Source organism: Salpingoeca rosetta (assembly GCF_000188695.1).
Source record: "Salpingoeca rosetta unplaced genomic scaffold supercont1.1, whole genome shotgun sequence".
Taxonomy (NCBI): Eukaryota; class Choanoflagellata; order Craspedida; family Salpingoecidae; genus Salpingoeca; species Salpingoeca rosetta.
In genome coordinates this window covers 2,041,944-2,056,943 of record NW_004457740.1, presented here as the reverse complement: position 1 = coordinate 2,056,943, position 15,000 = coordinate 2,041,944, and the positions used below count along the sequence as shown (strand labels likewise).

Here is a 15,000-nt window from a genome sequence, read left to right as displayed (position 1 = left end):
CGGGAGACGGGCGAGAGAGGGAGAAGGCTGAAAAGAAGGACTGCTGTGCTGGTCATCGTGGGGAGGTCTGGAGGTGGTCCGTGGATACATATCTCCCCATCAAAATTAAAAGAACGCAAACAGCAGCAGCAGTAGCATGTCGAGGAAGAGGGAGAGCAACTGACGAACGAACGACCTTGACAGAGAACTTTCAACAGCGCTTGTTGACAGAGGAGCAGCAGCGGCGAATGGGAGGGGGGAGAAAAAAAAAAGGAGAGAGGCAGTACGGGGGTTCGAACCCCGGCTGATGGATTCAAAGTCCATAGTCCTAACCACTAGACTATACCGCCTACATTTCGTTGTGGTGGGCAGGGAAATTTTGCTTATTCTAATGACGGCACAACTTCGGGTTGCCCAAAAAAAAAAAAAAAACACAAACAAAACACACAACAACATTGTCCACTCACAGCGCAACAGCACAACAGCACAACAGCACCACAGCCAGCCATGAACGCCCACGTCCTCCTCGACGTTGCCTTGCTCGTCGTCCTCGTCTTCTCGACATCGTGCCAAGCAGGTGTAGCACCTTTTGTCTTCAGCTTGTGCCTCTTCTTGCTTACCGCGGGGATATGACATTCCTTCCTCCCATGTCCCTGTCGCTCTCTCTCTCTCTCTCTCTCTCTCTCTCTCTCTCTCTCTCTCTCTCTCTCGTTCGTATCTCTGCCTCTCTGTGTGTCTCTCTCTGTCTGCCTCTCTCTCTCTCTCGTTCCGTATCTCTGCCTCTCTGTGTGTCTCTCTCTGTCTGCCTCTCTCTCTCTGTCTGTCTCTCTGTCTCTCTTTCTCTGTCTCTCTCTGTCTCTCTGTCTTTCTGTCTCTCTCTTTCTCTCTGTCGCTCTGTCTCACACTCACATCACACACACACACCCCGTCTCTGGTCCATCCATTACCCCAAATAGATGTCAACGACGCGAGTCGCTGTCACTTGCAGTTTGTGACGGAATCCAGCACTGCCACGACTCCGGAGCAGAAGTGTGGTGCTTTCTTCCGCCTCGTGGTATGTACGCAGTATTCTTGCGCATGCGACATAAGAAGAACAACAACAACAACTTAAACAACAACAACAACAACAACAACACCAACAACAACACCAACAACAACAACTTAAACAACAACAACAACTTAAACAACAACAACAACTTAAACAACAACAACAACTTAAACAACAACAACAACAACAACTTAAACAACAACAACAACCCACGCACACACACACACATGTACACCCACATTCACACACTCAAACGTGCACTATTTCACGCTCTCGCACGTCCTCTTCCTCCCACCCCGCCTCCACCGCTGCCAGCAATGCAACGACGATGCCGTGAAGACGGCCAGTACAGAAGATGCCGCGCTCATCCGCCAAACGCAAGACGAGGTTGCCGCCTCCCTCGGACTCGACTGCACCCCATACGAGGGACAAGGTCGCGTGGAGCGCTCCATGTACCCTGCCCTTGCTGCTGCTCTCAGTGCCTGCATCGCCTTGTCATCCCTCGCACACGTTGCTCATCCCCATCACCGTCACCGCCGCCACCACCACACCCGGCGCAGTGCCGGCCAAGGAGCCCCAAGTGTATTCGCACAACGGGAGCCTCTACTTTGAGGTGGACGAATCAAAGGTGCGAAAGATATCCGCTGTGTGTGCTGGGGGAGGGGGAGGTGATTGGCTGAGACAGCGCGGGATGCACGAACGCACAACGTGGGTTACAATCAATAGCCATGCACCAAACAACGCCTCACAACCAGACAACCCCTCTTCTAACACACACACACACACACACACACACACACACACACACACACACACACACACACACACATCAGTCGGTGACATTTGTGCGTTCGCGTCGCGAGGTGATCACCCCGTGGTCTTTGGCAAGCGAGCTGGATTCCACAAACGCGTAAGAACAAGTACCCGCTGCAACAGTCACGCACAACCCGCACACCCTAACACCTGCGTAATCCACCCACCGTGCTCTCTTTGCACCCGCCCTGGCGGACTTTCCAACTCTTCGTCTCACGTACACACCACGCGATGACACCACCATCAGCCGGGTTGATGATCTCTCCATGGCAGTTGCAACTGCCACGGAAGCACAGTCAACAGAACGCGCATCATTCCTCGGTATGTCATCCATGTGTGCGTGTGCGCATGTGTGTGTGCGTTCATGTGCTTGTTGAGGTCGCGCCCTGATTGCAATGTCTTCGTTCAAACAAACATACGCCACAGCATAGCACCGTAAGGTTCCTGCAGCGCACACTTTTTTGCATATCTCAACCTCGCTGTATCTGCAATATGTGCGTTGGACCCATTCACCAAATCACCAAATCCTTTGTTCCACTGCACAGACTTGGTGGCTGCCATGACGACGCAGGCCGTCCAGTCTGCCGAATCCGTCCTTTCGAACGTCAGTGTGCACGTGCACCTTGGCTCTGACTGTTCACTGCTTCTTACCAACGTTTTCAAGTCACCTAGCAGTGTGATAACGCACGCTCATCCCTCCATCTTTTAACCCGCTTGTCATCATTGTTGCGTGCGTGTGCTGTCAGGCTGCGACCATTGCCGAAGTGTCTGCTGCCATCTCCAACGAGACGTCGCGTGCAGTCACCGCAGAGGAGTCCATCCACTCGCAGTTGGTGCGCGCACACGCCAAACTTTGATTCCTCTTGCCCCTTCCCCACCGACACCACACCACACACTCATATACACACACACACACTCACTCACTCACACTCACACACACTCACTCACACACATACAGGATGGACTGTCGTCGCATGTGAGCTCAAAAGTGCTGAGCCTGGAGAGCTATGTTGGTGCAGTTTCCAATCAAGTAGTGCAGGTGTGTCACGACGTTGTTCGTGTTGTTGTGCCTGCTCACGGTTCTCGACTGAACCACGAGCACCACAACTGCGACTGCGCGAATACGCGCGTGCAACTCACACAGGCATATTGGGTTCGTTTTCTCAATCATACACACTGTCTGTCTGTTCTGTCTCACACGACCCCTCCCCTCCGCTCTCTTTGCCCCCCCCCATCTCTTCTCTCTGCCCCTGTTCCCCCTCTTTCTCTTCTCTCTGTCCTTGCTTCTCTCTCCCTTCCTTCCCTCCATTTCTCCTTTGCGCCAGAGCGCGGGCTCGCTCGCTGCCGCTATTTCGTCCATGGAGGACGCTGTTGGCGACAACGTAGACGAGGCGCTTGGAAAAGTCTCGGAGCTGCGCACTCGCGTCGAATCAACCGAGGACTCGGTACAGTAGTCAGATCACGCACGCATGTGTATGTGTGCGCACACACACATGTACACACATGTACACACATGTACACACACGCACGCATCAGCTCGCTTGATTGCCCGCTGACCGCCTTCCATGCCCCCCTCACACGTTTGCTGCTGCTCAGATCACGTCGATGGTGTCGTGTGGCGTGCAAGGCCAAGTGTTCAACGGTGTTGGCTGTGACGGCGCACAGGCAGGCTCGTCCTCCCAGGTAAACGCACTGTTTGTGTGTATGTATGAAATGTATGTATGTATGTATGTATGTATGTATGTATGTATGTATGTATGTATGTATGTATGTATGTATGTATGTATGTATGTATGTATGTATGTATGTATGTGTGTGTGTGCATGTGTGTGTATATGTGTATGCATGTATGTGTGTGCATGAAAATATGTGTATGTATGTGTATTGTCGTGTACGCTCGTAAAGCCCGTGCGTGCCTGACTGTGTGAGTGGTGCTTGCTTAATACGTGGGCTGGTTTTGGGCGCACTCCTGACGCCTCGTGCATTGGCATTTGCTCCAGTGCACATCGGAGTCTGTGGGTCTGGTGCGCGCGCAGAACGGCCAGCTGAAAGGTGAGATGACCAAGTCGAGCCCCTCACACACACACACACCCGCCCCCCCCCCTCATCGTTTCCAGCAAACCCACACGTGCAACGGACACGAACACACTCGAACACGTACACATACACTCACACACGCACATACACGTGCTTTTGCGTTGCTCGCATGTCCAACATGCCCCATGTAACGTTTCTCACGCCGGCTGCACTGCGCACCTCTGCGTCATCAGTGTGCACGAACAACGACGGCTCGTTTGAGTTTGTTGCCTTTTCCATCGGTCAGTCCTTCCCCCTCGGCTCCTTCTCCAACCCGGCACCATCCGCAACGGTACACACACAGAGAGAGTGTGTGTGTGTGTGCGTGTGTGTGTGTGCATGTGTGTGTGTGTCTGTGTCTGTGTCTGTGTGTGTCTGTCTGTGTGTCTGTCTGTGTGTGTGTCTGTGCGATGACGTGAGCTTTGCAGTGTCTTCCTACATTCGCTCCAACAGGCCCAACTGCACCCGTGAGCCACCTTCTTGCCCACCCTCCTCCCTCTCACCACCACTACAACCACGGCAGGCCATCCTGCAAGCGAACACCAATGCAGAGTCGGGGCTGTATTGGATTCAGCCCGCCAACGAGTACGCACCAGCCCTCACGTATTGCGACATGTCATTCCAAGGTAGTACAGTGCCGCCGCTTTGTGTGTGTGTCTGTGTATGTGTGTGTCTGTGTGTTGTGTCTGTGTGTGTGTCAGCTGTGTTGTAGGCACGTGCGAGAGACTGCGATGCCATTGTGATGGTACTTGATTCGGCGTGTGTTCACGGTCTTGTTTCCTTTCTCACGGTGTGCCTTGCAGGTGGCGGCTACATGCTCGCTGCCTACGGCCACATCCACTCGTCATCCAGCCACGACCGCAACCGGTGTGTCCTCTGTGTGTGTGTGTGTGTGTGAGTGTGTGTGTGTGTGTGTGTGTGTGTGTGTGTGTGTGTGTGTGTGTCTGCATTGTGTCTGTTTATGTATCGGCCACACCTCCACATAACACTCAACACCCGCACCCCTTTCTGATCCGTGTCCTCTTCTGTTCGCGTTTGCCCTTTGCGTGCATCTCACTCCTTTCACCCCTTGGCAGTGCCATTGCGCCCTTGAACCATCCCAACGGCTACAACTGGAGCCCTGGCGCCCGCGCAAACTCAAACGGTGTCATTGCCCTTCCCTTTGGTCAGTACACTCGCACGCGTGAGTGCGTGCTGTTTGTTCTCATCATCCCCAGTGTACATGCCATGCTTTACCAACGTACAGCATAACACGCGCCCTAACCTGCACACGCACCCACACCCACCCACACACACACACACTCTCTCTCTCTCTCTCAGACACGTACACACAATCTCTGTCTTTTGCCCTGTCTCTGTCTCTGCCTTGTCACACACATACACATACACACACGCACGCACATGCACACACACTGACACACTCTCGCTGTCTCTCTACTGATTTTCGCATTGGCTGTCCAGGGGCTGTGTATCTTGCCCGCCAGGCTGAGACAATGCTCATGGCAGCTGGCAACATCCCAGACAGGTGCAGTTGTGGTGTGCATGTGTGGTGTGCAGTTGGTGTATGCGTGCCTGTGCGTTTGCGTGTGCGTGTGCGTGTGTGTGTGTGTGTGCATGTGCGTACGTGTGTGTCTTCTTTTCTTGCTCTCACCCAAGACACTTCCCTCGCTTTCGCTTCACATACGCCCCCCTTTCGTGCTGACTGCCGTTGCAGTGGTGGCATCGACCAGTACACGCACGTGTATGAGATCTCCATCACACACGTGCGCTCGCACATCACCTTCAAGAATCACAACCGCGACAACGGTGCCGTGGGCGTGACGGGTCTGGCCAAGATGACGCCCGCCCAGTTCACGGTGACTGCCCTTCGCGGCGACAGCGGCACGCGCACGCGCTATGCACTTCGCGAATCACTGGGCGTGACCTGGTCGGACACGTATCCATCGGGTTATGGATTCAACGGCTGCGGCCTCACTTCATACTGCACCTGGGGTGACGGTGCGTTGCTGTGCTTTTCGTTCATTTGTGTGAGCGCTGGGGGACTTGCGCACTGTGTGGCTGTCTGTATGTGGGTGTGGGTGTCTCTCTGTGTGTCTGTGTGTCTGTGTGTCTGTCTTCGTGTCTGTCTTCGTGTCTGTCTTCGTGTATGCACGCGCACATACTCGTGGGCTTCGCGTGTTGTGTGTACATGTGTGGCCCTTTGCGACGGGTCTTGCTGTGCGTGGCCCTGCGAGGCGTTGAAGGCCGAAAACTCATGCACGCCACCGTGACGCGCTCCCTCACGCGCACAGGCCCCTTTTTTCCAAGCGTGCACAGCGGAGACCAGCGATGCAGCAGCTCGGTAAGGCGACTTTTATTCCCCGCTGCCATATTCCATGCTGCTCCCAAACACAAGAGCACACGAACACACACACAGCACACACACAAGGGCTTGCTCACTCGTTCGCGTTCTTCTTCAACACACGCACATGCACACCCACATACACATAGGCGAACAACTTCCAAGGCGCGGACGTTGCCTGTGGCAAAACAAACTATGTCCACCAAGGTGCGTGCTTGCATGCATGCATGTATGGGGGTGTGTGTGTGTACAACCGCGTGTGTGCCAATTGCTTCTGTGATGTTCGTGCAACACCACATTCTTCATCTCACTGTCACATTGTCACTCACCTTTCTTCTCCCTTCCAACTTCACACACACACACACACACACCACTAGGCTGGTACGGCATCGACAACGGCCAATACAACCGTGTTGGTCAAACCTCCATCTGGTTCAAGTGATGTGATGGGTCTCTGCAACAGCTGGCGTGACGATGACGCATTTCTTCTTCTTGTTTCCCCCCCCCCCAACCATGTGCAACAACACAGTGACATGACCTGACTGTTGTTGTATGATGTGACACACCATTTGATTGTGTGTCTCATCCATCGTGCGCACGTGTCAAACTGACATGCGTGCGTGATGCGGTGCGGTGTGGTGTGATATGATGGGCACGACACACGTTCGCACAAACGTCCGTCCATCCATCCATCCATCCATGACACATCCAAAAACTGGAGCTGACACCACAAATTATTTTCATGAGTCATCATGTTTTTTCTGCAATCGTTGTTGCGTTGTTCGTTCACGACGACAACCCCCACCCTGCTGCCTCTCATTCCTTTCCTTTCGTATCTCGTTCCTCTGCTTCTTGCACAGTCACCTGAGCCCGCCCTTGCTTGCTTGTTTGTTCTTGCTGTGTCGCTGCCACGTCTGCAGAAACAAGCACAAGGCGATCATTCGTTCGTGCAACTGATGACCGGTGTGGCTCTGACTCCGCTCGACTTGCACCACATTTATTTTCCGTCTGTCGTTCTTTCCGTTCATCCTCCCTTACAACGACGGCACCAAGAAAGCACAACTCGAAACGGGAACCGAGCAAGCCAGCCAGCCAGCCAGCCAGCCAGCCAGCCAGCGAGCCGCGACAACCCAAATCCAAACAACCACCACAACAAGGCATGCCGTACACGGTGGTGGACTTGTCGCCAAGCGTGGAGACCCCGCGAGAAGAAATCAACAATGCAGACGGGTAAGTGATGTGACAACAATCTAAGGACCAAGTGTCCTGATGGCATCCATGTTGTCCTGATGCCCCCCCCCACACACACACACACATAGGTACCAACGCACAAACGCACAAACGCACACACGCACACACGCACACACACACACGCACGCACGCACGCACGCAAACAACAGGTACTCACGCACTCACACACGCGCGCGCACATGCCCTTCCTTCGCACCATCGTTGCAGTGCGCTGACCAAGGCGCGCAACAACCTGGACGCGTTTGTGCCGTTGTTGATCCTCGATCCGTCCAATGCTGTCGACGTGTCTCTGTCAGACGGCGCGCTTGGCGTGCAGCACGCCATCGCTCAACGCACACCACTCCAGCCACGCCACATTGACGAGTTCAAGGTGGGCACGGACGGGCTGAGATCCCTCTCTCGTTTGTAGGTTTTGCAGGCACGCATGCCATACTGTCGCACACACGATCATCCATTCAGACTCACACACACACACACACACACACACACACACAATCCACAGCGGCTGCATGAAGCCATGGGCGCACTCGCTATTGTGCGCATCCCCACGGAGGAGACCTCACGCATCATGCCAAATGTGGCGGACGCGGAACTTGACTTCAACCCCATGGTGATTGATCCAAACGAGGAAGACACCGAGAACCAGATGCGTCGCCTCTGCAAGTTCTTCGAGGACATCATCGACATGGAGGACGGCCTGCAACAAGGCGTCGACATGTGCGGGTCCTGGATGACACACTTTCTTGTACGTCTCATATCCACACACAATATCAACCACAACACAACCAACCACACACAATCACACAAACACAATCAACCACGCACAGTCACACACAATCAACCACACACAATCAACCACACACACACACACACACGTATTCCATGGCGCGTATCAGACACATGCAACCCCCCACACCTCACCACATCTCACCCTGCCTCTCGTCGCCGCCTTTTCTTCCTTCCTCCCTTGTCCAATGCGCCCCCCCCCCGTCTTGCAGCACCCCATTGCACAAGCGCTCACACAGACTCAGACTGACATGGACAAGCTCTTGCGCACGGCCAGGCAACACATCGACTCAGAAGCTAACGTGCGTGACTCATCAACATCATCAATTGCATGCTTTTGCAACCATTCAACAAGCAAGCACCCTCCGCGCAAGCGTCTGGCGCATGTCGTTTGCAAAACAGTATTGATTGACTGATTGTGTTCCTGTGCGCCGTCAACACTGTGTGAAACCATACCATTCTCACATCATTCTTGCACCAATGCGCTCTAAAACCCCCCCCCCCACCACAACAACAACAACAACAACAACAACAACAACAACAAAAAATGCCATGCACTGATAGGAGGAGCTGGTGGAGAAAATGGAAGCGCTGCTTGCGGATTCTGCGACGATGACGGAGCACGCCCGCACACTGAGGACCGAGGTGGACGCGAGGACAGACACGCTGCGCAAGCTGCAGGAGGAAGTGGCACAGGACATTGCACACGACCGGGAGCACCTGGCCGCGATCCGAGCAGCCATTCAGGACGGCACGTTTGACCGCGACACGCTCGTTGCCCTCAACGAGGACGAAAGCCGGCTGGAGCTGGTGCAACAGTGTCTGATTGCCATCCAGAATGCATTCACGGAGCTGCAGGAAGCGACAGGCGACGCCATCAGGGGCCTGGCTGCGTGGCTGCGAAGTGCCAATGACACTGTCGACGACCACCGCCAAGCAATTGCCACGGCAATGCAAGACGTGAGTCACGAGCTGCAGCATGTTGCTTTTTCTGCTCGCTTATGTTGCTCCGCTTAACCCGATCGCTCCAATGCTCTCATTATTGGCACGCGTGGATGTCGTCTGCCAATGCAACTGCAACTGCACACACACACAACAACAACTACCAACAACAACACAACAACAACAGCAACAACACACAACGCAACGCAACACAACACAACAACACACAACGCAACACAACACAACGCAACACAACACAACACAACACAACACAACACAACACAACACACACAAGTAAAGGCATTCACACTGTCGCCAAGATATACCACGCGCATTCTCACCCATCCCCGCTGCGCTGTCTTTGTTCCAGGTGGATGGCGCGCCACTGAACATTGTTGATCATCACATGGCTCCCGGCTGCCAAACGGCTGTGTCCGTGGACGATGATGACGATGACGAGGAGAACGAGGAGAACGAGGAGGAGGAGAAGGAGGAGGAGGAGGAGAAGCAACAGGGAGGGTCAAAGGAGGAAGACGAGGAGGAGGAGGAGGAGGCAGCAGACGAAAAAGAGAACCGCGATGATGAGGACGAGGACGACGACGCAGTACCCACAGCTCACGTGCAAGATGCACCGGACGGCGAGGAGGAGAATGACACAGCCGCCGTCACAGACGCTACGGCCGCCACCAACGAGGACGCGCAGCTCAGTGATGATCTCATTGATGAAGAGTTTGTGCAAGTGACGGTTGATGAGCTGAGCATGTCTGAGGCACAGGCGCTGTTCCCGTCCCCGCCAAGCTCGCCCGTCGCCAGCGTGCATGTGCAAACGAGCACGGCGACCGCCTCGGACGTGCACGTGCAGACGGAACCGCAGGCGTCGCTATCAACCACGCCGCTCGTCGATGACAGCATTGTGGAGCACGGGCACGCGGGCAACGACGACTCCATGATGCAATCGTCCTTCATGGTGACATCCATGTCTCAGTCTGTCAACCCAGACAAGGCGCGGCAGACGACGCTGGCACTCATGCGCAGGAACGCCCGGCTCACGGAAAAGCTTCAAGACCTCAAAGCGCGACTCAAGTCCGTGCAGGCGCACGAGAAGGTGCTGATGAAGGACCTGAGCGTCGAGCGCGACAGGCGGGCACGCCGCGAATCAAGGCCGCCAGCAGCAGCAGCGACGGTTGCGCAGCAGCGGGTCAGCACTGGAGACGGCCCGGCGGTCGATGCACGCGCCAAACGCGCTGAGGAGATCAAGTTGGCGAGCCAGAAGATTGTGGAGGAACTGCGCACGAAGGTGCAGAGCACGGAGCAGGAGAACACAGAGCTCACGGCGCAGGTGCAGACCTTGCAGCAGGAGGTGGCCACGCTGCGCGCCGAGCTTGCACACGAGCAAGACTTGCGCAACGAGCACGCAAGCAGGCAGCAGGCGGCGGCCGACGACGGGGAGGAGATGATGGCCGCGCTTCGTGCACAGCTGGAAGACACAAAGAAAGCGCTTGCGCGCCGCAACGCAGAGGCATCACAGCTGCAGGCGCAGGTGGACTCGCTCACCAGCCAGCTCACCTCGTGCCAGGAGTGCCTTGATGCACAGCGCGACCGCGCCAACACACAGGAAGACGACGCACGCGCGCGTGAGCAGCAGCTGCATGCCGAAGTGGCACGCCTACGCGAGGACCTGACGCATGCGCGCAGCCTGTCTGAGAATGTGGAGCAGCTTCGTGAGCAGCGCGACACGGCACAGAGGCGGCTGCAGGACATGGAGCGGCGGCTCACGCAGCGGTCAGATGCCTTGCACGCCATGCAGATGGAGCTGGACAGGAAGGACAAGGGCATTTCGTCACTGCAGGACCTGCTCAGGAAGGCGGAGGTGGACGCGCAGTCCGCCTCGTCCTCGCAAGAGGCGATTGCGTCGTTGACACATGAGCTGAACAGCGCGCACGATCAGATTGCGCTTCTCCAGCAGCAGCTATCGGACCAACAGACAAAGGCGGCCAAGCGGCAGCAGCAGCAGCAGCAGCAGCAGCAGCAGCAACAGCAGCAGCAGGGCCAGGGGGACACCGTTGTCCTCACGCGGTCGGAGCACCGCAGGCTCTTGCAGGCAGAAGACAGCATGCAACTGATGTTGGAGACGGCCGGGGAGGGCCAGAAGCGTGTGACAGAGCTTCGAGACGCAAACGCGCAGCTGAGCTCGCAGTTGATGGCGGCAACAGAGGAGCGGGAGGCGATTCGCTCCCAACTCCGCCAGCGCGAGGATACCATCAGCACCCTCCACCAACAGTACGTGTGCATGTGTGTGTGTCTGTGTGTGTCTGTGTGTGTCTGTGTGTCTGTGTGTGTCTGTGTCTGTGTGTGTGCATGTGAGAGAGTGTGTGTGTCTGTGTGTGTGTCTGTGTGCGTGTGTGCACGCATTTGAGTTGCGAGCTTGCTTTAGTCTTTGTTTGTACTCGTCAATTTGTACACGTGCAAGGCACTCATAACCACCTTGGCTCTTGCTCCTCTTCTTCTTCTGTCGTATGTTTAGGATCACGGTGCTCGAGCAGCACATGCAGAAACAAGGCGGACAAATGCAATCCCTCCCACCAGGTGCATATGCATGTGTATTTGTATTGTGTGTGTGTGTGTGTGTGTGTGTTAGCTGGCTCTTCGTGCATGCACGCGTTCTTCCGGATATTTGTTGCCTGTGCGTGTCACGCGCGCACTGCCATTCGCGTTTGCTGCTCATGCTCACGTTGCTCTTTGCTGTGTGCTGCAAACAGGTGCGCTCCGGCTGGTGACCCGCGGCGACTTTGAAGTTGGCGATGTGATTCTGATTGAGCGCGGGATGGATGGCGCGTGGGTGCGGCAGGACGACTCGGCCACTGTTGTTATGGACGAGTATGTGACCAGCCTCCACCTCAACGACGCAGATGTGCCGAGCCCGCTTCCCGTGCAAGTGCTGATGGTGCACGACTTTGGACACACACAGGGCGTGGAGGTCACGCGCTGCCTCAACGACATGTGAGCTGTGTGACATGTGTTTTTTTTTTTTTGGGGGGGGGGTAGCGTATCATGTGCAGTGATTGTTTGTTTGTGTTGTCATGTGATGTGATGTGGTTGTATGTTGCTTCATGATGGGACAGGGCTGTTGTCGCTCTGTGTGTATGTGTGTGTGTGTATGTGTGTGTGTGTGTGTGTTGTTTATGTTGGTGCTTAATTGATGAATGACCGAATACACGAAATCGCACAAGAGCATCAGAAGACGATGGGAAGAGTGCACGTCGTGTAACACAGGCAGTTGGAGATGGAGAAGAAGGAACAAAGCGCAGCAGTGGCTGTTGGTTCGTTTACAGAGGCAGAAAGGGTGTGTGTGTGTGTGTGTGTGTGTGTGTGTGTGTGTGTGTGTGTGTGTGTGTGTGTGTGTGTGTGTGTGTGTGTGTGTGTGACAAGGTGAAGAACAAAGGAGAGGACCGCGTGGTCGGTTGATGTGAGGCGGTGGGGGGCAGGTGAGAAACACGAGCGCTATGAGATGCAGCATTCGCGAGCAGCAATCCGGCTTCGCCCCGTGTCGCGCGCCTGGGTTTTGATCTACAGGCACCATTTTGGAGTGCAGGTGAATTTGGATGTTGGGGAGGTGGGGCAATATGAGGTCAAGGGGATGGGAAGCACGTGAGTTCATGCATGCGCATGTGTGTGAGTTCACGAATGTGCGTGTGTATTTATGTGTCTGGATGAGAACCGTGCTGAAACTTGGCACGTGCTGATGGAGGTTCATGCCACACGTTGCATGTACATTCCAGGCGGGAACACACCTCTTCCAGTCGAGCAAGGTAGCGCTCAATGACCGAGTACAGCTGTTCCTGGAGCGGTCGATTCGGTGGCGGCCCGTAATTTCCTTTCACGCATTCCTGACAACGCACGCAACATCGACGGACACCGGTGGGCGTGTGAAGGATAATTTGGCAAACGCACAAACTTGCGCCACGCGCACACACGCCATCAAAGTACACCCAAGTCCTCTCCACACTCATTCACACACACACACGTACCAGTAGACGTTCGATGCCAAGTTCGTATTGCGCTCCCGCAAGCTCGTACTCATGTTGTTCGTCATACCGAAAGCCCTGAAGTTGTTGATGATGTTGTAAGAGTTGTTGCAGGTGATGTTGGTGTTGTTGTTGTTGGTGGTGGTGGTGTTGATGATGTTAACGTTGTTGTTGGTGATGTTGACGTTGTTGTTGACGTTGTTGTTGAAGTTGTTGTTGTTGGTGTTGCTATGTGCTGCCTTTGGAGCAATATGGGACGAGGACGAACAGCTGTTTTGACCCACGAGTTTGCACGACATCATGCAATGGACGCAGCGGCGCGTACATAAGAGCACACATCCACACACACACACACACACATACATGACAGCACACGCACCTTGTGAAGCGATTCAAATGCCGTTCTGAAGGCTTGGCGCAGGTCGTGTGTGAGTTCGGGAGAATGCACGAGCGATACGACGAGGTCGGACCCCTGTTGACATGAGCACATGTGCACATGCGCACGCAATTGCAAGCCAACAGTCGTGAGCGAGGTGATGTGGAATCAGATCTCTCCAAGTGAAGCGACACTGCACACACACACACGCACGCACGTACATGCACGTGTATGTACACACACACGCACGCACGTACATGCACGTGTATGTACACACACACGCACGCACGTACATGCACGTGTATGTACACACACACACACCACACACGCACCACACACGCACCACACACACACACACCACATATACATACACGCACCACACACGCACACACGCACACACACACACATATGCACACACACCATCTCTGGTGGGGCTGATGCGAGGAACGTTTGGTTTGCGCCAAGACTGCGCCGAAGTTTTGCCTTGAGCTCCTCCGCTTTGGTGATGGCTTCCTCGGCCTCCTGTGCTCACAGTGACATGCGCAATGATGATGATGATGATGATGATGATGATGATGATGATGATGATGATGATGATGATGATGATGATGATGATGATGATGATGATGATGATGATGATGATGATGAAGGCAACACGCTGGGTGACCTCGGGGATGCATGCGTGGTGGGCATGTGGGAGCTTGCGCGCTGGACGCTTGAAGGGTGATGAACAGCAAGATGAGATAGCATCACATCAACGGTACGCACGACGCACTTTGAAGAGCTTTTGCTCCTGTTGAACATCTGTTTCGAAGCAGGCAGCAGCAATCAGGTGCGGGGCAGCATCTGCAGTTGGGGCAGCATAGTGTACAGAGATAGTAAAGGTGGTTGAGCGAATGGATGGCTGAATGGCGTGAGTGGAGTCAGTGGAGGGAGCGCTGTGAGTGGAGTTAGCCACGCATGTCAACACAAGGACGTGACATGGATGATAGAGGAGTTCTCCTTGTGTAAGTGGGCCTGGCAAACACCCCATCGCAGGCGCTCAAGTCCAGAGGGCAAACAAGGGACAGGCCTCTAAGCATCGGAACATCCAAGGATACGCACCGCAGTAGCAGTCCAATGCACGCTTCAGCATGTTTGAGCGCTCAAATTCGTGGCCATGTCGCGCACTCTCCCTTCCCCTTTGAACACGGCAGGGCGCACAACTCCACGCGTGAGCGTGTGTGGACACGGCAGCCACCGCGATGGGTAATGACAACAAAACCAGCACGCGAGAATACAAAGTGCACACACACACACACACACACACACACACACACACACACACACACACACACACACACACACACACACACACACACAC

The 15,000-nt window shown here is 54.8% G+C and overlaps 3 protein-coding genes and 1 non-coding gene across 4 annotated transcripts in view; 2 read left to right on the top strand and 2 right to left on the bottom strand.

Moving 5' to 3' along the window:
* Positions 1-257: 257 nt before the first annotated feature.
* PTSG_20053 lies at positions 258-329 on the bottom strand. The gene has a single exon. It is a non-coding gene; the product is annotated as a tRNA-Gln (tRNA).
* A 157-nt stretch (positions 330-486) lies between these two features.
* Positions 487-6,699, top strand: PTSG_00460 (uncharacterized protein; the record flags this gene model as incomplete). The annotated part of the gene is made up of 21 exons (XM_004998952.1): positions 487-556; positions 936-1,033; positions 1,343-1,460; positions 1,588-1,655; positions 1,861-1,937; positions 2,088-2,161; positions 2,386-2,444; positions 2,587-2,673; positions 2,799-2,879; positions 3,166-3,285; positions 3,437-3,523; positions 3,841-3,892; positions 4,111-4,208; positions 4,440-4,542; positions 4,720-4,783; positions 4,993-5,081; positions 5,378-5,441; positions 5,631-5,914; positions 6,208-6,257; positions 6,407-6,464; positions 6,635-6,699. 21 exons carry the CDS (start codon positions 487-489, stop codon positions 6,697-6,699), a joined length of 1,866 nt encoding a protein of 621 aa, XP_004999009.1.
* A 717-nt stretch (positions 6,700-7,416) lies between these two features.
* PTSG_00459 (uncharacterized protein) lies at positions 7,417-12,240 on the top strand (the record flags this gene model as incomplete). The annotated part of the gene is made up of 8 exons (XM_004998951.1): positions 7,417-7,487; positions 7,716-7,878; positions 8,011-8,253; positions 8,507-8,596; positions 8,859-9,254; positions 9,607-11,516; positions 11,761-11,822; positions 11,996-12,240. 8 exons carry the CDS (start codon positions 7,417-7,419, stop codon positions 12,238-12,240), a joined length of 3,180 nt encoding a protein of 1,059 aa, XP_004999008.1.
* Positions 12,241-12,737: 497 nt separating this feature from the next.
* Positions 12,738-15,000, bottom strand: part of PTSG_00458 (ULK/ULK protein kinase) — a gene marked incomplete at its 3' end in the record, with an annotated part of 4,785 nt that continues 2,522 nt past the window's right edge. The window contains exons 7-13 of the mRNA XM_004998950.1: positions 14,742-14,818; positions 14,413-14,483; positions 14,058-14,159; positions 13,641-13,733; positions 13,265-13,339; positions 13,028-13,123; positions 12,738-12,803 (exon numbers count right to left, since the gene is read on the bottom strand). Coding sequence (XP_004999007.1) covers positions 12,738-12,803; positions 13,028-13,123; positions 13,265-13,339; positions 13,641-13,733; positions 14,058-14,159; positions 14,413-14,483; positions 14,742-14,818 — 580 coding nt within the window. The remainder of the gene's footprint in view (positions 12,804-13,027; positions 13,124-13,264; positions 13,340-13,640; positions 13,734-14,057; positions 14,160-14,412; positions 14,484-14,741; positions 14,819-15,000) is intronic.